The sequence below is a fragment of the Aythya marila genome (genome assembly GCF_965140915.1).
Source record: "Aythya marila genome assembly, chromosome: 16".
NCBI lineage: Eukaryota > Metazoa > Chordata > Aves > Anseriformes > Anatidae > Aythya > Aythya marila.
The window spans coordinates 1,276,107-1,296,440 of record NC_139057.1 but is presented as its reverse complement, the minus strand read 5'-3'; the positions used below and the strand labels follow the sequence as shown (position 1 = coordinate 1,296,440).

At 62.2% G+C, this 20,334-nt stretch overlaps 2 protein-coding genes across 6 annotated transcripts; both read left to right on the top strand.

Moving 5' to 3' along the window:
• Nucleotides 1–693: 693 nt before the first annotated feature.
• On the top strand, nt 694–8,282 carry LOC309884535 (sodium-dependent lysophosphatidylcholine symporter 1-like). 4 transcript variants are annotated; one of them, XM_082773616.1, is made up of 15 exons: nt 694–853; nt 2,580–2,699; nt 3,027–3,151; nt 3,796–3,928; nt 4,251–4,329; nt 4,705–4,862; nt 4,940–5,030; nt 5,278–5,399; nt 5,516–5,599; nt 5,754–5,804; nt 5,965–6,077; nt 6,213–6,356; nt 6,597–6,773; nt 6,959–7,006; nt 7,928–8,282. In XM_082773616.1, exons 1-14 carry the CDS (start codon nt 779–781, stop codon nt 6,999–7,001), a joined length of 1,515 nt encoding a protein of 504 aa, XP_082629742.1. In that variant the 5' UTR covers nt 694–778; the 3' UTR covers nt 7,002–7,006; nt 7,928–8,282. The 4 variants fall into 4 exon arrangements, with proteins under 4 accessions (XP_082629742.1, XP_082629740.1, XP_082629741.1 ...); XM_082773614.1 differs by having other exon boundaries at nt 5,721–5,804; XM_082773615.1 differs by having other exon boundaries at nt 5,721–5,804; nt 7,674–8,282.
• A 1,018-nt stretch (nt 8,283–9,300) lies between these two features.
• On the top strand, nt 9,301–18,208 carry FKBP1A (FKBP prolyl isomerase 1A). 2 transcript variants are annotated; one of them, XM_082773534.1, is made up of 5 exons: nt 9,301–9,433; nt 9,582–9,629; nt 15,565–15,677; nt 16,428–16,580; nt 17,022–18,208. In XM_082773534.1, exons 1-4 carry the CDS (start codon nt 9,397–9,399, stop codon nt 16,554–16,556), a joined length of 327 nt encoding a protein of 108 aa, XP_082629660.1. In that variant the 5' UTR covers nt 9,301–9,396; the 3' UTR covers nt 16,557–16,580; nt 17,022–18,208. The 2 variants fall into 2 exon arrangements, with proteins under 2 accessions (XP_082629660.1, XP_082629659.1); XM_082773533.1 differs by having other exon boundaries at nt 9,304–9,433; nt 17,018–18,208.
• Nucleotides 18,209–20,334: the final 2,126 nt, after the last annotated feature.

Below are 20,334 nucleotides of genomic sequence, written 5' to 3'. Positions count from 1 at the left end.
AAGAAAAGCAAATTTCTCCTCGCTGGGCTCAAATTATGCCGTGTGGGGTCTGCCTTGCCGTGGGAGATCTCTGAGGAGCGCAGGCTGAAAGAGGCTGGTAATTACTGATCTCACATCCCACGCCTCCTGCTCTGCTCTGGGCTAGGGCAGCGCCAACGTCTCGCACCCGTTAAGGAGAGGGCAAAGAGAGGGGCTGAGGGTTGTGCAGCCCCAGATAAGAAGCCAGAGCTGGGCTCCTGCTCTTGCTGGAGCCCCCAGGGGAGAGGAGCTTTTTGGGAGCAACCTGGGGCGAGAACCTCCCTGGTCCTGCTGTGCTCTCCGTGCTTTCCTTGCTTGTGCTGGGCTTTGTGCGCCGGTGCTCGCTGCTGCTGTGGCTGGAGCTGCTCCGGGGATGGCTTGGAGCTTGGGCAAGCGCCTCCTCCTCCATACCCTGAGATCCTGGTGTGGCAGCAGCCCTGGGACAGGGAGAAGGTGCCAGACCCAGTCTGACAGTCGAAGAGCACCACGTTTCTCCATATGGCTGCCAAAATCCTGGAGCTCCCATCCCGCCGCCGCCGCGTGGGCAGGCTCCGGCCACGCTCCTCCCTCGGTGCCTCTCGCTTCTCCTCCATCAGCCCCCCCTCCGCCCCGGGGGCCTCTCAGATGTTGCATCTTCCCTTGCCAAACCTCCATCTCGCTCTGCTCGGTGCCTGCGGTGCGCTCCTCGCCGCCTTCTTCCTCTCCCTGCGCGAGGAAGCCTCTGCGCCGCCGCGGCCACGCGCGGGCGAAGGACACGGTCATGTTTCGCGGCGCTCACGGAGATGCTGAGGGCCAGGAGGGAGCAGTCCCACAGGGGAGAGCGTCCCAGGGCGAGGTAGGAGCTTTTGGGGTGCTGTGGCCTTCGGGGTGCTGCGGCCTCACGCACAGGAGCGCGTCTCACACGTGCGCACCAAGCCTCGCGAGCGCAGGCACCCCCGCAGCGCCGCACGGCTCGAGCAGGCACAGGCTGCGGGGGTGTTTCGGAGCGTTTTTATGACTCAAGCTGGGGAAGATGTTGTTAGAGCAAGGCTCTGCCTGCTGCTGCCGCTGCCGCTGCTGCCTCTCAGGAGAAAGGGGCAGAGGCGTGCGGGGCGCCCTGCGAGCTGCGGAGAGTGTCAAGGCAACAAAAGCTGCCGCGGAACGGAGAGAAATAACGGAGAGAAATAACGGAGAGAAATGCCTCCGTGGTTTCAGACGCTGAGCTGCTGCGGAAATGGTGTGGTGTAGGAGCAAGTGCTGCTCGGCGGTGCTGCAAGCCTCGTGCTGCAGCCGTCCCCGCGGGGTGAGGCTGGAGCCTGGTGATATGGGCAGGGAGCGGGGCCCACGGGGGCCAGCGGGCGCAGGAAGGGGCCGGTACCCCGGCAGGCACAGCGTTGCCGGTGGTTTTTCCATGGCACGGGCTGCAGAGGAGCTGCTGCTAATTGTTGCACAAAGGGAAGGCGCTCGGGGCCTGCTGGAACGCTGCTCCTGGTGTCCGGGCAGTGTTTTTGGGGTCTGCCCCTGGGTAGTGCTGCACAGAGCTCCGTCACCCCGTGGGGACAGCGGTCAGCATCGCAGCGAGCCTGCGTGGGCTGGGGAGCTGCAGCTGCCCTCTCACCCCGCAGGGTCTGAGGGCACGTGGGAACGAAGCGATCCCTGGCTCCATTCCCCTCTGACCCTGGCGCTGGCGTGACCCCACGGTCTGCTGCTCCGTCCAGCTGCCTCCGAGCCAAGCTCTCGTCCCTTGTCATGCTCTGCTCTTCTGCTCAGCTCCTGCTGCAGGAGCCCGTGGCCTTTTATAGCCACGGCTGGACAAGGCCAGCACCTCCCCAACAACACTGGAGCTGCTCGATGCCTTGGGAAAGCCCAAAAAGTGTTGTTTTCAGCCTGGGACCTGAGGTCCCAATGAGTGTGCTCCCCCCAAGACAGCCTGCGGTGGGGCTGGAGGTCGGCACGGGCGCCTGCGCTGCACCCCTGGGCATAACGGTGGCAATTTGCTCACGAGATCCAAGCAGAAAGCTGAGCCCGGGCTGGCCACCCGCTCCCCACGGGGTCACCCCGCGTCCCTCTGCGTGCTCCCCGTGGCGTCACCCCGTGTCCCACCGCGTGCTCCCCACGGCGCAGAGCGCACGGCACCAGGCAGTGGCTCCACGTCGGGGCTGGAGGCTGCTGCTGGGAGCTTGCCAGGTATTTGAGGCTTGGTGTGGTATTTACTGACGCTCACCACGGCCAAATAAAACAGAGGCTTTGCCATCTGCCCTTTTGCCACGCACTGAAACCTTCCCTGTGCTTCCCCGGATGACCCATGGGGATCCCCAGATCCTGGATCTCCGCGTGGATGGCCTCTGCCACAGCTGCTGGCAGCGTGGTACCTTTTGTGCTTCGTGTTAAAGAATTCAAACCACGAAACTGTGGCTCAACAGGAGGGGAAAGGATGGCTAGGATGGGTGATCTGAGGGCTAGGACGTGGTGCAGGGTCTCAGCTGGCCTCGGGGGGCCCGGCGGGTTGGGGGGAGCAGCGGTAAGGGGCACCAGGGACTGGTGGTGCTCGGGTGGGCTTCTTCCCCACGTCTCCCTTGCAGGAGAAGCCAGGACTGCCGCTGTGCAGGAAGCTCTGCTACGCCATCGGGGGCATCCCCTACCAGATGACGGGCAACGCCTTGGGGTTTTTCCTCCAGATTTTCCTGCTGGATGTGGTGCAGGTGAGCGCCGCGCGCGGTGCGGTTCTCTGCCAAGGGGCTCGGCGTAAACCCGGCAGGCTGGCGCAGGGGTGGAGTTCAAGAGGTGTCCAAAGGTGTCCAAAGCCCCTGGAAATGCTCTCCAGAATGAGTTGTTCACTCCAAATCCCAATTTCTCGATGCAAACACCGTCGGTGGGCACACGGGAGGTGTCCCCAGGCCATTTCGGTGCCTGAAGCGGTCTCCAGGGGATGCTGGCTGGAGCCAGCTGCGTCGTGCTGGCTGCTCGCAGCTTCCACCAGGACTTTTTTTTTTTTCTCTTTCGAGCCGTGCTTTCTGGTTCCCCTCCAGCTGGAGCCCTTCCACGCCTCTCTGATCCTTTTCCTCGGAAGAGCCTGGGACGCAGTTACTGACCCTGCTGTTGGCTTCCTGGTCAGCAAGAGCCCCAGGAGAAAATACGGCAAGCTGATCCCATGGTGAGCGTCCGTGCGGCGCCTCAGGGGTGGGGTTTTGGGCTCAAAAACCTTCCAAGGAGGCAGCTGGGATGCTGCTCTGAGACTTTGACGTGGTTGTGGCTTAGGAGAACTATGACAGCCAAACATCCTCAGGTCCTGAAGGTAACAAACCTTGCAGTGGGTCCGCGTGTCGCTGCAGTGACAGGAGGAGTGTGCTGCACACCTGGGTGCTTGCTGATTCCCCGAGGCCTCCCGTGTTTCAGGCCGTGGTGGTTGGTGTCCTGGAGCCCTGCGGGGGCACACGCAGGTTTTGGCACTGGGGCTGTGCCAGGAGCTCTCCACCAGGCGCTCTCCATGAGCAGATATTGCCCACAGAAAGCCCCCAGCTTTCTGCCGCAGGGCGAGCGAGGACTTCGGGTGTTTCAGCAGAATAAGAAGCTGTGAACAACTCGGGAATGACTTTTTTTGGCAATCTTTTTGTTCTCACCCCCTTTCTCCTCCCAGCCCGAGTGCTGGAGGTGCCCTCGAGCGGAGCTGCCCCTCGCAGATCCCCATCTCACAGCCGGGCTGCGGTTTGGAAGCTGGGGACGAGGCTGCAGCTTGTGCAATGGGAAGTCTGCCCGCTTATCCGGAGGCACATCTGACCAGCTCTGCTTCCTCCCCAGGATTGCGTGCTCCACGCCATTCGGGGTGCTCTGCTACTGCCTGCTGTGGTCCACCCTCGCGGACGGCACCCCCGCCTCCCTGAAATTCCTGTGGTACCTCTTCACCTACAACTTCTTCCAGATTTGCATGACTGTAAGGGACACGGTTCCTTCCCGGGGCATCATCCTCTGCTGCCGGGGTGTCCCGGCCACAGCCCCTGCTGCGAGGGAGCTGGAGCTGGGTCTGGGAGATGGGGAGCAGGGGATGGGGAGCTGGAGCGGTGAATTTTAGTGCTGGGCAGCCTGTCTACGGTGATACAAACCTCTCCATCGCTGCTCTGTTGGAAAAGCAAAAAAAAAAAAAAAGAAAAAGAGGGCAAAAAGCCACCCGAGAGCAGGGGAGGGGGGCCCGGGCGGGTTGTGGCGGTGGAGCAGGGGAGCAGCAGCCGGAGCTGAGTGCTCGGTGCTCTTCCCAGTGCTACCACGTGCCCTACTCGTCCCTGACGATGTTCCTGGGAGGAACCCAGAGGGACCGAGACTCGGCCACCGCCTACAGTAAGTGCCCGTGTCCCTGTAACCCAGAGACCCTCCCCGGAGCAGAGGGGAAGGAGTTCCTCAGCTTTGAACAAGCCACAAAGCAGGTGGGGTGAAGCAGGATGCCATGAGACCAGCGTGGTCTTCTGCAGGGCACAGGACCCAGATGCATGATTAGGAATCCTAAATGCATTCCAGCAGTCACTGCTGGAGCGAAAGGGGGAAAAAAAAAAGAATGAGAGCAGGTAGAAACAGCAGGTCTCTTCTCCTCCTGGGACAGCTGTGGATGCTGGTGCCTCCAATTCCATCCCCAAAGCTGCTCCGTGGTCCTGAGGGCCGCGTCCCAGCAGCCGGGGGGGCTGTGGGGCTGAGGTTCCTCTCCCGGCCGCCCGGCAGGGATGGGGCTGGAGGTGTTCAGCACGCTGCTTGGCTCGGGGATCCAGGGGCAGATGGTGGGCGCATCCCACGGCCGCCTGACGCACGGCTGCTCGCTGGGGAACGGGACCCAGCCCAACAGCAGCACCCCCAGCCTCGCGGGCTGGCTGGAGGGCACGGTAAGGACGGGTCCCGACGCGGGGCAGGGGTCGCCCGCGGTAGCCGCGGTGCCACCGCGCTGCCTCTCGCTTTCCAGCGCAGAGCCTACGTGTCTGCCTCCCTGGTGCTGGGCTCCATCTACTGCCTCTCCTGTCTGGTTCTGGTTTTCGGGGTCAGGGAGCAGCCGGGTAAGTCCGTGCGGGTGCAGCCGGGTGGCGAAGGGGGGGGGATTTGCAGAGGTTTTGTGGGTTCCTAAAAAGGGGGAGCAGCCTGCGGAGAAGCAAAATGCTCCACGCAGCTGGCACCTCTGTGGTCATCTCCGCACCGAGATGTCAAACTCCAGCTCCTCGCCCAGCTGAGCTGCACCCGGACACGGCGGCACCGTCCCCCTGTGCCTCCCATCGCCGCCCCTGCGACCCCGCTGTCTCTCCCCAGGACCCCTCAGCCCGCTGGGGAAGGCTGGGCTGCCCTTCACCCGCTGCCTGAGGATGATCGCAGGACACAAACCCTACACCCAGCTGCTCTGTGGCTTCCTCTTCGCCTCCCTGGCTTTCCAGGTGCGAGAGCTGCTTCGGCAGGAGGAGAGCTCGGGGGGGGGGGGGGGAGGTGACCCCGCACGCTATCACGGCAGCGAATTCGGGACCCTACGAATGCCCCTGTGTCACCTTCCCAGGTCATGCAGGGGATTTTTGCTTTCTTCTGTATCCACGCCGCGGGGCTGGCCGGGAAATTCCAGCATTTGGTGCTCGTCATGCTGGTGAGTGGGCACCAGCGTCACCCCACAGCCCTCGGCACCGCTGCCAACCCGCAAGGATGTCCCCAGGGCAGAGACCAGCAATCCTGGGGGACATCGCTGAGCTCCTTTGGTTCCCCCTCAGGTCACAGCTTCCCTCTCTATCCCCTTCTGGCAGTGGTTTTTGGGGAGATTTGGGAAGAAAACGGCAGTGACGGTTGGCCTGGCGGTGAGTTTGCCCCTGGTTGTGGCTGTGGATCGAGGAGCCTGCCCAGGACCCATCACAAAATGTGTGGGGCAGGGGCAGCGTGGCTCGAGGTTCGGCAGAGCCATGAGCAGCAGAAAGTGCCCAAGTGCTTTTGTTTCTCCTCTTCCTCTCGCTTCCCCAGCTGATCATCCCGGCCCTGGTGGCCATCACCCAGGTGAGCCACAACTTCCCGGCCTTCATCCTCCTGATGGTGGTGGCAGGCTGCAGCATGGCCGTGCTCTACCTCCTGCCCTGGTGAGCGAGGGCACCTCCGGGCTTCTGCAAGGGATTTCTCTTTCTGCTGCCTGCAAAGCTCTGGGAGCAGCGGTGGCCGAGCTCAGGCAGCACCAACATGGGTTTCACCATGCCCACGGGGCTGTCTGCGCCCAGGTCCATGCTGCCCGACGCAGTGGATGACTTCATGCTGAGGAACCCCAGCTGCCTCAACCTGGAGGCTCTCTTCTACTCCTTCTACGTCTTCTTCAACAAGTTTGCAGGCGGCCTTGCCGTGGGGATATCGACGCTGGGTTTACAGTAAGCCCCCACCGAGCACTACCTCCCTCCCCCCAGCTTTGGCAGCCCAGCACAATTTTCTGGAGCATCCGAGTGGAGATGCTGGAATGAATTGCAGGGGCACCCAAATTTGCCTTTCCAACATAGGAAAGGAGCAGAAAGGAGAGGGAATTCCCCCAATACAGCCTCTAGAGGAGAGAGATGGAGGTGCCCGCTTGCCTTTGTGCAGGGGGCTGGTGGGGAAGGAGAAATGTTCTTTAGTTTTGCAGGTTACCGCACCGGGGACTGCACGTACAACCCCTCCGTCACCCTGGCCCTGAAGCTTCTCATGGCCCCGGTCCCGATCACCCTGCTGCTCATTGCCATCACCCTCTTCTGCCTCCATCCCATCAACGAGGAGCGGAGGAAGCAGATGAGGATGGAGCTGGAGGCGATGGGGTAAATTCGAGCTCCCCGAAGGAGCCGCGGCGCTGGGTGCCTGTGTTGGTCCCAGCCCTGCAGAAATTGGGCGCAGGGGAAGGACTGCGTGTGCCCGGCTCTCTTGGGATGCCTTTCCCAAGGGTTTTAGGGTTATTTTGGGGGCTGCTTCCAGGTTTCACGAGCACTTGTGTTCCTTTTAACAGGCGTCAGGCGCGGTGCGGCAGCTCAGAGCACCACCAGGGCTGACCCGGGTGAGTTCAGCGGGATGGGCAGGGGTTTGCTGTGCTTTCAGGATGTGCTGGGGTCAGGGACAGCCCTCGTTTCCTCTTGTTTCCCATTTCCATGTCCCAAAGGCCAGGCTGGCAGGGGTCCTCGGCCTCAAATTCCTGCAGGTCCCAACAGATCTGAGCAAGATCCGTGCTGTGCAGGGGAGAAGGGGCCCCGCCAGCCTCACCGCGATGCTCAAACGCGCTGCAGTGAGGAGGTGGCACCTAAACATGTGGGATGCACAAAGACCACGGGGGTTGTTATTGACAGAAACTCGATTTTTTTAGGGAAAATACCACCTGGATAGTGCGTCTCTCTGTGCTTAGGCTGCCTTTTTATAGGAAAAAAGGTTTACAATTTCTTTGAGCGTGGGTGAAGTTCCAGCCAGGAGCATAAAGCTCGTGCAGGAGCGGTGATATTGGGGGAGCAGCTCAGTCAGGAGCAGCTGAGTGGCTTTTAAATCGCAGCCCACGGCCACATCTCCCCCAGTGCTTCTCGGCACCCCCACGTCCCTCCTGGCAGCAGGGGGAGAGCAGAATCAGCCCTCCAGCCACCAGCACCACGGCTCCGCTCAGCACCGCGCCGAGGCAGCGGGAGAGACCTGGGATTTTTAGGGCTAGGGCTGCGTCTGACCGCTGGCTGACCTTGCAGCTCTCCGGTCCGGTGCACACTGGCAGGATCTGAGCAAATTACTCCCCGGTTGGGTGCTGAATTAATTTGAAGCCTCGCGGCACAGCTTCGCCACGGGCGGGGGGAGATCGTGCTTTAGAGACACATCAGGGCATCTGCAGGATCATTGCAACAGCCCAGCTTCAGAGTAATTTCTCAGAAACACAAAGTGCTTCCTTTTTTTTTGCCCTTTTACTTTTTTTTACTTTTTGTTTTGTTTTGTTTTGTTTTTGGAGCATGAAGGATGTTTCTTGCGAGTGCCCGAGTCCACGGCCGGGCGCTGGGATGTGCTGCCCTCCGCCACCACGTCGCTTTTCAGCCTCGCTGCCCGCAGGTTTACAAACAAGCAAGAGCCTTCGAACCACAAGGCAACACCCTGCTTCCTGGGGTTTTAACACCCTGCAGCAAGCATTAATTATGTTCGAAGGCACACATTAATCGGGCCAGAGGCAGGGTCTGAGTGGGGGCTCCCACCCTGCAGCACGTGCGGGCAGTGGGCTCCAGACTCCTGCAGCACGGGGTGGCTGCTGGCCTCTGTGGTGCCTGTTATATGGGGAGATATTTCTATACACCAAAAAAAAAATAAATCTCATTTGTTTTTTATGCTATTAAATCTGAGCGATCACGCTTTTCCCTCCTGGTCTTTATTCCTCCGCGTGTTCTGCCAGCAGCTGATCCAAAGGGCAGGGAGAGCTTGGAGCAGAATTTATTTATTTTTGGGGGGGCTGTTGTGTTTTTCCCCAGAGTTTGAACACCAGAACCTGAGCTGAGCCCTCCCTTGCTCCGGACCAGGGCAGGTTGGACCCAGGGGCTGCAGTCTGCCCCTTCTCCTCCTCGTTTATTTTCTTCCACCCTCGTTTATTTTCTGCCCTGGTGGTGCTCAAGGAAAGTCACAGACCACGGGCAGGAGCTGCACCTTACACCTTTAATGTGAAATAATAACGCTGCAGCTTAAAGAAGGGGAAAAAGGCACACACAATTGGGTATTTTGTTATTTAAAAGAATGCAGGCAAGGAAGAGAAGCAATTAAAGTAACAGATAATGGGATGAAGCAGGTTTCGAGTGTCTCCTCGTGTCCCATTTTCACGCACTTGCAGAAAATCCTGGGTTTTTATTCACCTCCTGCCTGTCCTTGGCACTTCTGCTCCCCTGGGGCTGCTGAGTGAGAAATGAGGCCGCTCTGAAGCGAAACCTGTGCCTGGACAGATGAGTTTTATAAGCTAAATAATAATAAAAAGAAGAAGCAGTTTCTGTTCCCGTTAGAAAGCCCCCTGAATTGCCCAAAACTGCCCTTTTTAACGTGGAATTGCCCAAACCCCTGCACTGTGCTGCTGACCCTGGGGACACCCGAAACCCTTGAGGGCACAGGAACGGGGATGTGAGATATATTCACAGTCCTATTTTGAAGATTGAAACATTTATTATAGAGAGGGAAAAAAAAAGGGGACGGAGGGGGGGGGGGGCTGCACCGAGCCCGGCTCCGGTTTCCCCGGCAACCGCGCGGTGCCAAGATGGCGGCCGAGGGCCGGGCAGGAAGGAGGAGGGGGGGGGGAAGCGGGCAAGATGGCGGCGGGGCGGGGCGGGCTGGCGGGCGGGCTCCATGGCGGCTGTGGCGGCGGCTGCGCAGCCCCGGGCCCCTCCTTCCTCGGGCTGCGGCCGCTGCGGGTGCGCGACGAGCGGCACCGGCGGCAGCACCGGCACCGGGATGGGTGTGCACGTGGAGACCATCGCCCCCGGCGACGGTGAGTCGGTGCCCGGGGATTTTTAGGTCTTCTTTTTCTTTTTCTTCCCCCTTCTCCTCCCCGGTGCTCGGCCCGCTGCTCCGGTGTTGGTGCCGGTACCGGGCCCGGTTGGCTGATGGTCTGTGTGTGTGTGTGTTTCTCCCCGTAGGGCGGACATTCCCTAAACGCGGCCAGACCTGCGTGGTGCATTACACGGGTGAGTACCCCCCCCCCCCCCGCTGCCGGTACCGGGGAACGGGGGGGGTATCGCGATTCGTGTCGGCCCCGCGACAAAAAGTCGCGATATAGGAGAACGGCCCCCACCGGGATGTGCCCCCCTATCCCCCCCAAAAACATCCCGGGAGCCTGCGGGGACCCCCGGGCGTGTGGGCGGCCGGGCTGGGCCGCGGCGCTCCCCGAGGGAACGGGGCGGGGGGGCCCCGCGGCGGCCCCGTGAGGGGCTTGGGGTGGGCGAGGGGCGGCCCCCGGCGGGAGTGGGGGGCCCCGGGGTGCCCCCGGTTGGTTTTAGGGCCGGGGGGTGCGCCCCCGGTTGTCCCTGTGGGAGTTGATTTGAACACGGGGGGACTCTCCCCCGTGGCACCGGGGGGGTTTTGGGGTAGGAGACCCCCCTCTTGTGGGGCTATGAGGGGTCGGGGTGAGACCCCCGGTGCTCGGTGTGCCCCCATGGGAGCCTCATGCTACAGAGGGGGGGTCCCTGGGGAGTAGGGGAGCGGTGCCCTCCCCGTGGCCCCCTCCCCAATATTCCCCCTGGGGGTATCTTGTGGGGTGCAACCGGGGACCCCCGGCCCAGCCCGGGCTGGATTTGGGGTGGGGGCGCACTGGGTGTCCCCAGCTCTGCGGGATCCCCCCCCCGAGGGCTCTCCTGCGGGGTTTTTTGGGAGGGCAGCCCCATAGCCGAGGCGGGTGACGTTCCACGCGCTGCACTTTGACGGTTTCTGTGGATTTCGCGAATAAATCGACGTCGCCAGCCTGGAAAACGCCCCAAATGGAGAGGGGTCTCTCCTTCCCAAAGGGGGTCTCTCCTCCCTAAAGGGGGTCTCGCCTCCTCTCCTGCAGCTCCAGCTCAGCATGTCAGCCCCTGAAACCCCGCGATGAGCAGGGCTCGGCCCATCTGGCTCAGCTAATTCCTGCCCTCCCCCGGCAGGAGGAAGATGAGGATGAGGATGATGGTGCCGGGCCGTGCACAGCGAAGCCCTACAGAGGAGCAGGAGGGCTCTGCGGCCCCCCAAAAAGCTCCCGCGGGGCTGTCTGAGCTCGCCGTCCGGCCCATCTGCTTCTCCTCCTTCTCCCCCCACACCCCACCCTGCATCATTTTTAATTCCCTGCTCGGGAGGAGAGGAAGCAGCTCGGGCTCTGCCGGCAGCCCCCGTTTCCTCCGCCGGTGGAAGAACAAAGGGACGCTGGCAGGCAGTCAAGTGGCTCTCGGTGGGCCAGCCCTGCCTCCTGCCAGCCCTCGCGGCTCCCAACGCCGGCTCCTCTCCTGCCAGCCCCTTCCCGGCAGCAGCAGGTGATAAGCTGGGCTTGGGAGTGGTTCTCCGTTTCATTTTTATATATTTTTTTGTTGTTACCGTTGTCTCCTTTTGGCATTTATCCCACCCACCCCGGGCAGGCAGCCGAAATGGAAAGCCCCCCAGTCCACTGCGCGTGGTGCCCTCAGGCCACCGTGCCCCTGCTGTGTCGCTGGATGCTCCCCGCGTCCCCGAGAGCAGAGAAGCGAGTTTAGCTTCCCAAAAATAGGGGAAACGGTTGATTTCCTCAGCCCTGTGGCTCGCTGTGACATTTATCGAGCCCGGAGCAGCGCGGGGGCAGCAGTAGGGGCGCGTCGGTGGCTGTCCCTGCGCAGAAACCCACAGGGAGCGTTGGGCACCGCGAGCCCTGCTGGGCGTGCAGCGCCTCCGCTTTCCCTCCCCGAGCTATAGATTTGCAGTCGCTTGATTAAAATCCATTTTTGGGGAAAAAAAAAAAAAAAGAAAAAAAGAAGAAAAAGCGGGGGAGCTGAGGGAGGAGGGGGGATTACGGGGAGCCGGCTTTTCCCATCCTTTGCACCCCCGGGTGCTTCGGGGCTGATTGCTTAATTTAGGGCAGGTGCAGGGCTGCTGTCCCCTCGCCCCAGAACCGGGGTTTTCTGCCCCTCAGCAGCTCCTCTGCATGGGTGAGAGCAGTTTTTTCATCCCAGGTTTGTGAGGGATGGACAGACGGACAGGGCAACGCTCAGGGAAGGATGCGGAGAGCACAGCATCCTCGTGCCTCTCGGCTCGGGAGCCACCACGTGCTGGGATTGTCCCAGCAGCAGCAGAGGTGTGTGTGTGGGGGGATTTGGGGCGGCTGAACCTTGTCCCTTTCTTCTGGTCCCCGTCAGGCAGGGAGAAAAGCTGCTCCAGCACCGCTGGGCTGAGGGAATTGGGGATTTGGGAGGTCCCCGTGGGGTGGGCAGCGGGGAGCCAGCTCTGCCTCTCAGTTGGAGTCGAGCCTGCAGGGGAATGGAGGAGCTGGCACAGCGGGGCTTTCGAAAGAGCCTTTGATGTGAAATGTGCTACAGGAGGCTGTTAAAGGAAACCAAACGGAGGGTAAAGTCCTCTGATGCGCTGAGGAGCGATGGCAGTGGGATGGGAGGGTCGCTGGGGAGCGTGGGGAGCGCGTGGCTGGTGGCTGCAGCCCTGATCCTGCCTGGATCGGGCTCGTGGGGGGCTTTGCTGGCGGGGTGGGGGCACTCAGCACCCCAAAACACAACCAGGCTTGGGGTTTCAGCCCTCCTGGTGCTGGGAGCAGGGTGGAAGAGAAGAGAAGAGAGGAGCTGGGGGAGCAGTGGCCGTGCTGGGGAGCACCGGGACTGGCCCAGCACCTCGGAGGGAGCTGGGCTCAGAGCAGGGATTGATGCTGGAGAGCTCTGACCTTTTTTTTTTTTGGCAGGATGGGCGCAGAGGGAGCAGGATCTGTCCCCAGAATTGCTGTGAGGGCTGAGCAGGGCTCGGCAGGGCTCAGGGCTCTTCCTGTTTTGCGCAGCACCTCGCGCGCTGCCACGCTCGCCCAGCAGCAGCCTGCGGTCGCGAGACGTTTCCTACGGGGGTGAGCAGCAGCCCGGCGCTCGCAGGAGCCCAAAGTGCCTGTCCCCAAGCCGTGTGTGGGGTCCCGTCCTCCTGCAGAGCCTCTTCCACCTCCGGCTGTAGGAACCTGCTGGGTTGTGGCTTCGGAGCGGCTGCGAGCAGCTCCAACACCGAAGCTCAAAACCCGAAGCGCTGCGCGGAGCAGAGGCGAGCTTCAACCTCCTGGCACGGGGCTGGAGCGGGTCCTGGTCGCTCCTCAGGTGTCCCAGGGCCCTCAAGTCTTAATGGGAAAGTCTTAAAGGGTTTTCCGTGCCGTCCCTTCCTCCAGCTGGAGCAGCAGGGCCAAGCCGTGCGTTGCTCCCGGCCGCAGCGTGCCAAGTGTGGCAGAGACCTGGCAGCGCCGCGGCTGCTCCCCAGAGCCCCCCCGTGTGACGGCAGCAGCCCGTCTCGGCCACAATCTCTCTGCTCTCCTCTTTGCTTCGTCTCCTCCGAGCCCCCCGGTGTCTTTGGGGTGGCTCCAGGAGCCGTGGTGGCCCCGCTGTGGGGTCCCCAAGGCGGCGTCACCGCGACGAGCCGGGACGTGGCCTGGGCCGGCTCCTGCTGCTGGCTGCCCGCAGAGTCTTGGGGCTCTGCCTGCATCCAGAGGATGCTCGGCCTTACTAATGACTTTGAGATCTCATTATCGCCTCGCTCGGGGCCGGCAGGGATGAGGAAATGGTTGCTCATACACGTCGGAGGCTGGAGGAAGAAATCTCCTGGGAGCCTCTCCGGCGGAGGATGTGCCGGAGATGAGGATGCCACCTCCGAAGGGCTGCAGCCTTTTTTTTTTTGTTTCACCGCTGCCGTGGTGGTGGGGGGCATCCCACGGCCCCGTAACACGGAGCAGGATGAGCCCCACGTGCAACCAGCACCTTCCTGGCTCGGGGGATGGATCCTCTGGGCTGGCGCAGGCATCTCCATGGGGGTAACCCCTCTGTCCTGCGGGCGGGGAGCTGCCCGCTTGGAAATTCTCCCCGAGGCCAGGTTTTGGGAAGGTGAGACCTGTGCCAAAGGGTGCGTGGCGACTCCCAAAGCACCAGCGGTGCTTTTGGGTTCGCTCTCAGCTGGCTCATTCCATGCTGCTGCAGGAAGCAGGTGCCCCAAGGGTTTCCCATACGAGAGGGTTTTTGGCTGCCTCCAGGTCCCGGGGGCTTTGGGCACGGAACCGAAGCGTGGAGGGGATGAGGGGAGAGCATGGCCTCCGATTTCTGCTGGCAGGGTGAAGGCCGTGCTCATTTTCATCACCCGATTTTGGGGTGGGGAAACCACGGCCGCAGCCTCTTCCCTTTCCCTGCAGCAGGGAGGGGAAAAAGGGTGGGCGCGAGGTGCCCCCTCCTGCACCTCCCCGGCTCCCCGTGACCCCAGAGGGCACGGAGCTGAGCTCGGGGCAGCCTGCGCCACCCCTCCTGGCCTTCCTCAGCTGTCCCCAGGACAGGAGCGGTGCCAGGCAGGGCTGGGAGCAGGCTGAGCACCGAGAGGTTTGTCCTGGAAGGAGGAAACGAGAAAAAGCCAGATTTGCTGTTCCAAAGTCCAGGGCTGCAACGGGGGGTGAGCGGCTGAGCTGCTGCTGATGCTCTCAGAGCCTGGGGCCCCCGCGGGGAGCTTTTTGCTTTCTGTGGAGCTCAAATCTTACCTCTCCTTCCCAAAAATGGGGCAGCAGGGTCCCCTGCGCCGTGGTGAGGTGCTAAATGGGGACAGGCTGCTCTGGGAGGCCAAGGGGGATGTGCAGCAGCCTGCTGTGACGAGCTGCTGGAGAAAATCCTGCCCTGGGTGGGCTCAGGGGGGTGCTGGCCCCGTCCCCGGGGACCGTGGGTGTCCTGTACCCATGTGGCTGCGTCCTGCCCTCCGTGCAGGTGCCCTGTTTCGTGTTTTCCCTCACCCCTGGGCAGCGACTCAAGGGTTTGGGGAAATCACCGCAGCCCGTGCGCTGCTGGACGAGGCGACAGGTTTGTTTCTCGAGAGACCTTTTTTTTTTCAGCCAGAAAAAAAAAAAACAAGTTCCGGGCTTTTTTGGGGAAGTCGAGAAGCCAGAAACGTTTGCAGCAGCCGATGGTTGCTCTTAGATTTCAAACCCTTGGGTGCTCCTCGTCAGCAGCTGCCACGGGCACAGCCTCTGCCTTTTTATGGCTGCGGCAGCCTCAGGAGAGAGGGGACGTGGCTGTTCCTGGACCCGGGCAGGGGCACGGGGAGCTGGCAGCAGCCTCAGGACCCCACAACCCCAGACGTGGCTCTGCAGGCTCCATCCCAACGCTGCTGCAGCGCCGCCAGAGCCCTCGGAGCTGCTGCTTTTGGGGTCTGCGAGCCCTCAGCTCTGGTTCCTGTGCCCACAGCCCTCTCCCAGCTCCGTGTGCCGGCGGTGTGGACACCCCAGGTACAAAACCAACTTCTCCGGGCTCTTGGTGGCCGTGCAGGGCTCCCGGCGTGGCCGTCGCCTGTCCAGCAGCCAAATTTCTCCCAGCAAAGCCTCAGCCCCTATGAGGCAGCTCCGGCTGCGAGATTCCCCAAGAAGGTCACGCAGGGAGCAAGGGAGGGACCGCGGCGAAGGGAGGAAATTCCTCCCTTGCTCGTGCCGTGCCGGGGGAGTTATATTTAGCCCTGGGGTATCAGTCGGAGCCGTGGAGCCTGCGCTACGTGGTGGGGGCTGCAGGACGGGGGCTGCCCGGGGCACGTGGCACCGTTTTCCCCCCTCCCCAGCACTCCTGGGCACGGTTTGGCTCCTGTGGGGCCAGCAGCGTGCGAGGATGGAAACCTGCCCGGGTGGCTCGTGCCGTGCCGTGGGGAGCAGCCGGTGCTGGGGGGGTCCCATCCTGCTCACCCAAGGGTGCTCCCGCAGCCCCGGTCTGCAACAGGAGGTGCTGGTGAAAGGGGGCTCACCCCCAGGCTGGGAAATGAGGCTGCTGCAAATCCCCTTTGACTCAGGGCCACGTGAGCTCCACTGAGGTGACCGTCACCGCCAGGTGACAAACGGCCCGGCTGCGTTTGCGTGGCTCCGTTCCTGGTGACGAGCCTCATCCCTCCTCTCCTTCCCTTCCTCTTTTCTCTCCCCAGGTATGCTGGAGGACGGGAAGAAGTTCGATTCCTCCCGCGACAGGAACAAGCCCTTCAAGTTCGTGATGGGCAAGCAGGAGGTGATCCGGGGCTGGGAGGAAGGAGTCGCCCAGGTACCCGCCGCCTCTCTCCGCGCGCGGGCGCACCGGCGTGGGCGTGGATGGCTGCGGGCAGCCCTTTTATCTCGCCCCCTCCCCGCCCCCCGTTCCGTGCTTTCCTCCCCCTCTGCCACGGGTAGGCGTGGGCGTGAATATCATCACCTCCTGCGTTTGCCACCTGCCAGATGGCAGGAACGGAGCAGGGCCGGGCCTGAGGAACACCTACGGCGCGCGCCGGTGACTCAGCGGTGACATTTCTCGACTGAGTCAGCTCCGCGGGGAGCACTCGGGGGGCCCCCAGCTCCCGGCAGCAACGGCTCCCGGGCTGCAAAACCCACGCGGAGGCTGGGAGGGATGGATGGAAGGATGGAGGGATGAAAGGAGGGTTGGAGGGATGAAGGGAGGGATGGAGGGAGGCTTCTCGGTGGCACGGTTCGGCCCCAGCGTGCGTGACTGCGGCTGGGAGCCGGCGCCCACGCCGCGCGCAGCACGAGGATGCTGCCATCTGGAGGGAACGGTCTGGCAGTCCCTGCCTGGCCCCAAAAACACGTGCCTGAAGGACGTGGCTAGCCCGGCTCCGTCTGTGGCAGCCCTGCTCCTTTGGCAGCCTGTGCCTTCCCCTTCTGATGGTTTTCCCGTTCCTCTTCTGCCCTCGCTCCTTCCCAGCGCAGGGAGAGGAGCAGGGGCCGATCTGTGTCCCTCCTGCTGCCACTCTCACAATATTTGCACATCTCCTGACATCCTTATCCCTTTCCCTGCCCCCAGATGAGCGTTGGTCAGCGGGCGAAGATGACCATCTCCCCAGATTACGCCTACGGCTCCACCGGCCACCCGGGGATCATCCCACCCAACGCCACTCTAATTTTCGACGTGGAGCTCATGAAATTGGAATGACCTACCCCAACGCCCTGTCCTCGGGTAAGGAGGGGGCTGCAGGGGGGCTGGGGGAAGACTCGAGGCCCCCCCCATCTTCTGCCTTTTGGGGAGGGGGGTGGCTGGGGCTGTGAGAAGGATTTCTGGCTGTGGGAGGCTTGGTGATTTGGGGATCCCTCTGGTGACACAGGCAGCTCCCAGCAGGCTCATGCCTCGGGGACGTTCTGGTGCTGGCTGATCGTGCCTCAATTCCTTCACGCTGTGTCCCCGCTGCCTTTTGCACCTCATCTCCACCCCCGCGTGGGTCCCACGGTGCAGGCAGGATGGGGCCGTGCTCTCCGAGCCATTTCCCCCCCCCCCTCGTCACCAGGGCTCGACTTCTGCTTTGAGCAAACCCTGCGGTTTGCAGCGAGAGCCACTCCGGCTGAGCGTGCTCCTTCCCCCTGCGGGGCTTGGTCACGGTGCCTCCTCTCTTCCCCCAGGCAGGTTTGGCACATGGAGGAATCCAGAATTCTCAGCTTCAAGAAGAGTGCACATGACTTTGTACGGAGCTTTTCCTGATAGTCCACTACACTCATTGTATAACCTTACACCTTGATTGAATGCCTTTGGTCACTAAGCTTTGCGTCTGACTCTTCCTCCTCGTATCGTGTTTTTATGTCTTTTTAAACTATACGCCGTAAACCTCAACTCTTTTATTTTTATTTTTATTTTTATTTTTTTTTAAATTGGGGGGGGTCAAATCCTTCATCTTATTTTTGTTCCAGGTGTAGTTTTGACCGGCAGCACGCAGACGGGCTGACCTTTTAGCTAGGAGTCATTTGAAGGCGAGGAAAACCCGCTGGTTACTCGCTTCGGTGCGCAGATCTCTGCGGTGTTCTCAAACCAGAAAATTGCTGCTGCTGCAAAAAAAATAAAAAAAATAAAAAAATATAAAAAAAAAAGCCATAGCAGGGTGAGGCTGGCGAGGCGGAACGGATGCGGGGAGCGCAGCAGTGCTAGGATGGTGTGTAGTCACCCCGCCTGCACCCGAGGAAGCAGCGAGTCCTCCCCCTGCTCCCCGGGGGCCAGCGCAGCATCGCCGGGGGCTGCTCTGCCCCCGCGCCCCCCTCCCGGCTCAGCGGCTCCGTCCCCAAACCCACGTTTTGGGTTTGCGGGGACGGGGTGCCCGTGGGAGCTCCGTTGCGCCCTAGAAATTCAAAAAAAAACTTACGTCGAGCTTTTTTTTTTTTTTTTTTGAATAAAACCACAAAAATCGGCAGACAAACGGAAGGTGCTGTCGGCAGGGGAGGTGGCGGGGGGGCTGGTGGGGGTCAGCTCGCATGGAAACACCCCCCCCATGTGTGTGTGTGCGTGCGTGTGTGTGTGTGACCCCCCCTCCTCCTCTCCCTTTTGGGAAGGAAACATCAGATCCCGGTTGTCCCCGGTCTGAGCCCCCCCGGCCTTTTTTCTCCTGCCACCTGATGCTGGTCATCGCCGCTTCGTCTGGTCTCCTGCGCCGCGTAGCTTCCCCCCCCCCCCGCTGCTGTCCTCCTGCCCCTCCTCCCTCTGCCCCGCGTAGTGATTTGGTGAGAGAAATTGAGAAATCGCCGCCGTTCACTTCCTTCTCCGCCGCCTAAAGGTATCAAGTTTTATTATTGCAATAAAAACGCTTTATGCTGGCTTTTCTCAGCCCTGTGTCTCCCAGGTTTTTGTTTTTTTCCGGCTCGCGGGGCGCTGGGGAGGGCCGGCCTCCTGCCCTGGGGTGCAGAGGGAATAATTTGGGGCCCCCCCCAATAATTATTTGGCGCAAATAATGAAGCGGTGTCCTGCTGGTTTTGCAGCATCGCCTCGCCACAACCCCGCTGAGCATCGCCCTCAGCATCCGGCCCCGACGGGGAGCACGGATTGCACCCAGGGTGCCCCCTGCCCCAGGGAAGTCTTATTTTGTCCGTTTTTGGGTCTTTTGGGTCTTTTGGGGGCTGGAAATAGCACTCCTGCCTGCCTGGTTTGGCAGGGGCTTTGCTCCAAGGGGGTGGCGGGGGCGATGCTGTGGTTCCTCACCTGCAGCCCCTCTTTTTTTTGGTCTTTTCTTGCAGAAGCTTGCGCGCTCGGTGGTGGGGAAACATCTGGGGGCTCGGGGCGTGGGTGCTGCTGCTCTCGCTGCCCGCGTCGGGGCCGAGGAGCCCACAGGGCACGGGGCTGAACATCGAATTCAAGGCTCAAGGTCCCCAGGGTTGGTGCCTGGTTCCGGCCTTTGCTCCGTTTGCCGCGATCGATAACGCAGCCGGGGCGAGTCCCCGAGCTGCAGCGGGGCCGTGGGAGCCACGTTCGTGTTTCAGGGGGGCTGTGGGGAGGCTGGAAAAGGCGCTGGAGGGAGCTGGTGCCTTGGGAGAAGACGCAGAGTCTGCAGGCTGGGCTGCCACCCTCTGGGCTCCCGGTGCCCGCAGCACCCAATTTGGGAACGTTTTCGCCTGGGTGCCTCGGGATGGATGTTCCCAAGCGTCCTGGTGACCGCACCTGGGCGGAAACTCCTGGTGAGCTCGGGTTTCTCTTCCTGCAGCCTTTTGCCTTAATTATTAACCGGTGCCAGGCTGTGCCGAGGCGCTGGGAGCAGAGATAAGGCAGCACCGAGGGGGGGGCTGGGAGGAGGAAGGGGCTGGAGGGGGCTGCTTGGGGCTGTCCCTGTCCTCCTGTCCTGCTGCTCCTGGCCGTCTGTCCAAGGGGCTGCGTGGCCAGGGGGCTGGTGGCTCGGAGAGGTGGCACCGGGGACACGGAGAAGGAGTGTGTGTGTGCAAGTGTGAGCGAGTGTGAGTGCACAAGGTGTGTGCAAGGTGTGTGTGCCACCAGCAGCGTGTCCCCAGGCTCTCCCCGTGCCCCCCTGAAGCCTCAGCCTGCACCAGGGCCCCCCCAGCCCCGTCCCCGTGCGGTGTCTGGGGCAGGCGCAGCCTCCTGCCCGTGGACCTGTCCCATCCAGGAGGGTTCCTGGCTCTGCCTCCCTTCCCCGACGCTTGCTCCTGACCCCGTTTTCTCAGCCGTGGGGCCGCTCCCGTCCTGGGCACGGCCAGGCTAAAAATACCTCCAGTAAATAAATAAAAAACCACCGCCAGTAAATAAATCGCTTCCTCCTGGCCCGGCGGGCAGGGCTGGGACGTGCCCGGCTCCTGTTGGCCCCGTTCCCGGGCTGCTGCCACCAGTTCTGGGCGCCTTTGGGACCCCATTTCTGCTCCCCGAGGACCTGGGGACACGATGGCATCGTGTGGGTCGGTGCCACACGGATTGGGGAGCGGGGTGACGCGGCGATGTCCCATGGCAGCGGGACACCCTCCGCCTGCGCCCTGACTCACCGAGCGTGGCACTGCCTCGGTTTTCCCAGCTCTGGGACGTGCCCACGGGGCCTGGTGGCTGGATGGAAGGGTGTGGGATGGGGCACGTCAACCCCACGTGCCCCAAACTGGGGTCACGGGAGGCGGCCGCCCACGCGGGGCTCCGGGCACGGGTACCCCCCTGCGCCCACCCCACACCCCGGAGACACGGTGACCGTGGTGGCCCCAGGCTGGGGCACGGTGACCGTGGTGGCACCCAGCAGGGTGCTGGGGGCACCTGGGGTGGCGATGCCGGGAGGGGTGGGGGTCTCCGTGGTGGGCGTAGGGGTGCACAGCCCCAAATCTGCAGCACCCAGCGTGGCTGGAACCACAGAAAGCTGCCCCCGGCCCCGTCCCCATCCCCGCGTGCTTCTGGCTGGGGGTCAGCACCCCCCGAAACCCCCATGATATCGGTTCTCCGGGCTGCGTTGCCTTCATCTTCCTCTTCCTCCACC

What these genes read in the sequence shown, in the direction of transcription:
- FKBP1A (XM_082773534.1), top strand. Translation starts at nt 9,397, where the DNA reads ATGGGTGTGCACGTGGAGACCATCGCCCCCGGCGACG. An exon ending in GACCATCGCCCCCGGCGACG is followed by an intron (nt 9,434 to 9,581) that starts GTGAGTCGGTGC and finishes TTCTCCCCGTAG; the next exon opens with GGCGGACATTCCCTAAACGC. An exon ending in GGGAGGAAGGAGTCGCCCAG is followed by an intron (nt 15,678 to 16,427) that starts GTACCCGCCGCC and finishes CCCTGCCCCCAG; the next exon opens with ATGAGCGTTGGTCAGCGGGC.
- LOC309884535 (XM_082773614.1), top strand. Translation starts at nt 779, where the DNA reads ATGTTTCGCGGCGCTCACGGAGATGCTGAGGGCCAGGAGGGAGCAGTC. An exon ending in TACGGCAAGCTGATCCCATG is followed by an intron (nt 3,152 to 3,795) that starts GTGAGCGTCCGT and finishes CTTCCTCCCCAG; the next exon opens with GATTGCGTGCTCCACGCCAT. An exon ending in CGGGCTGGCTGGAGGGCACG is followed by an intron (nt 4,863 to 4,939) that starts GTAAGGACGGGT and finishes CTCGCTTTCCAG; the next exon opens with CGCAGAGCCTACGTGTCTGC.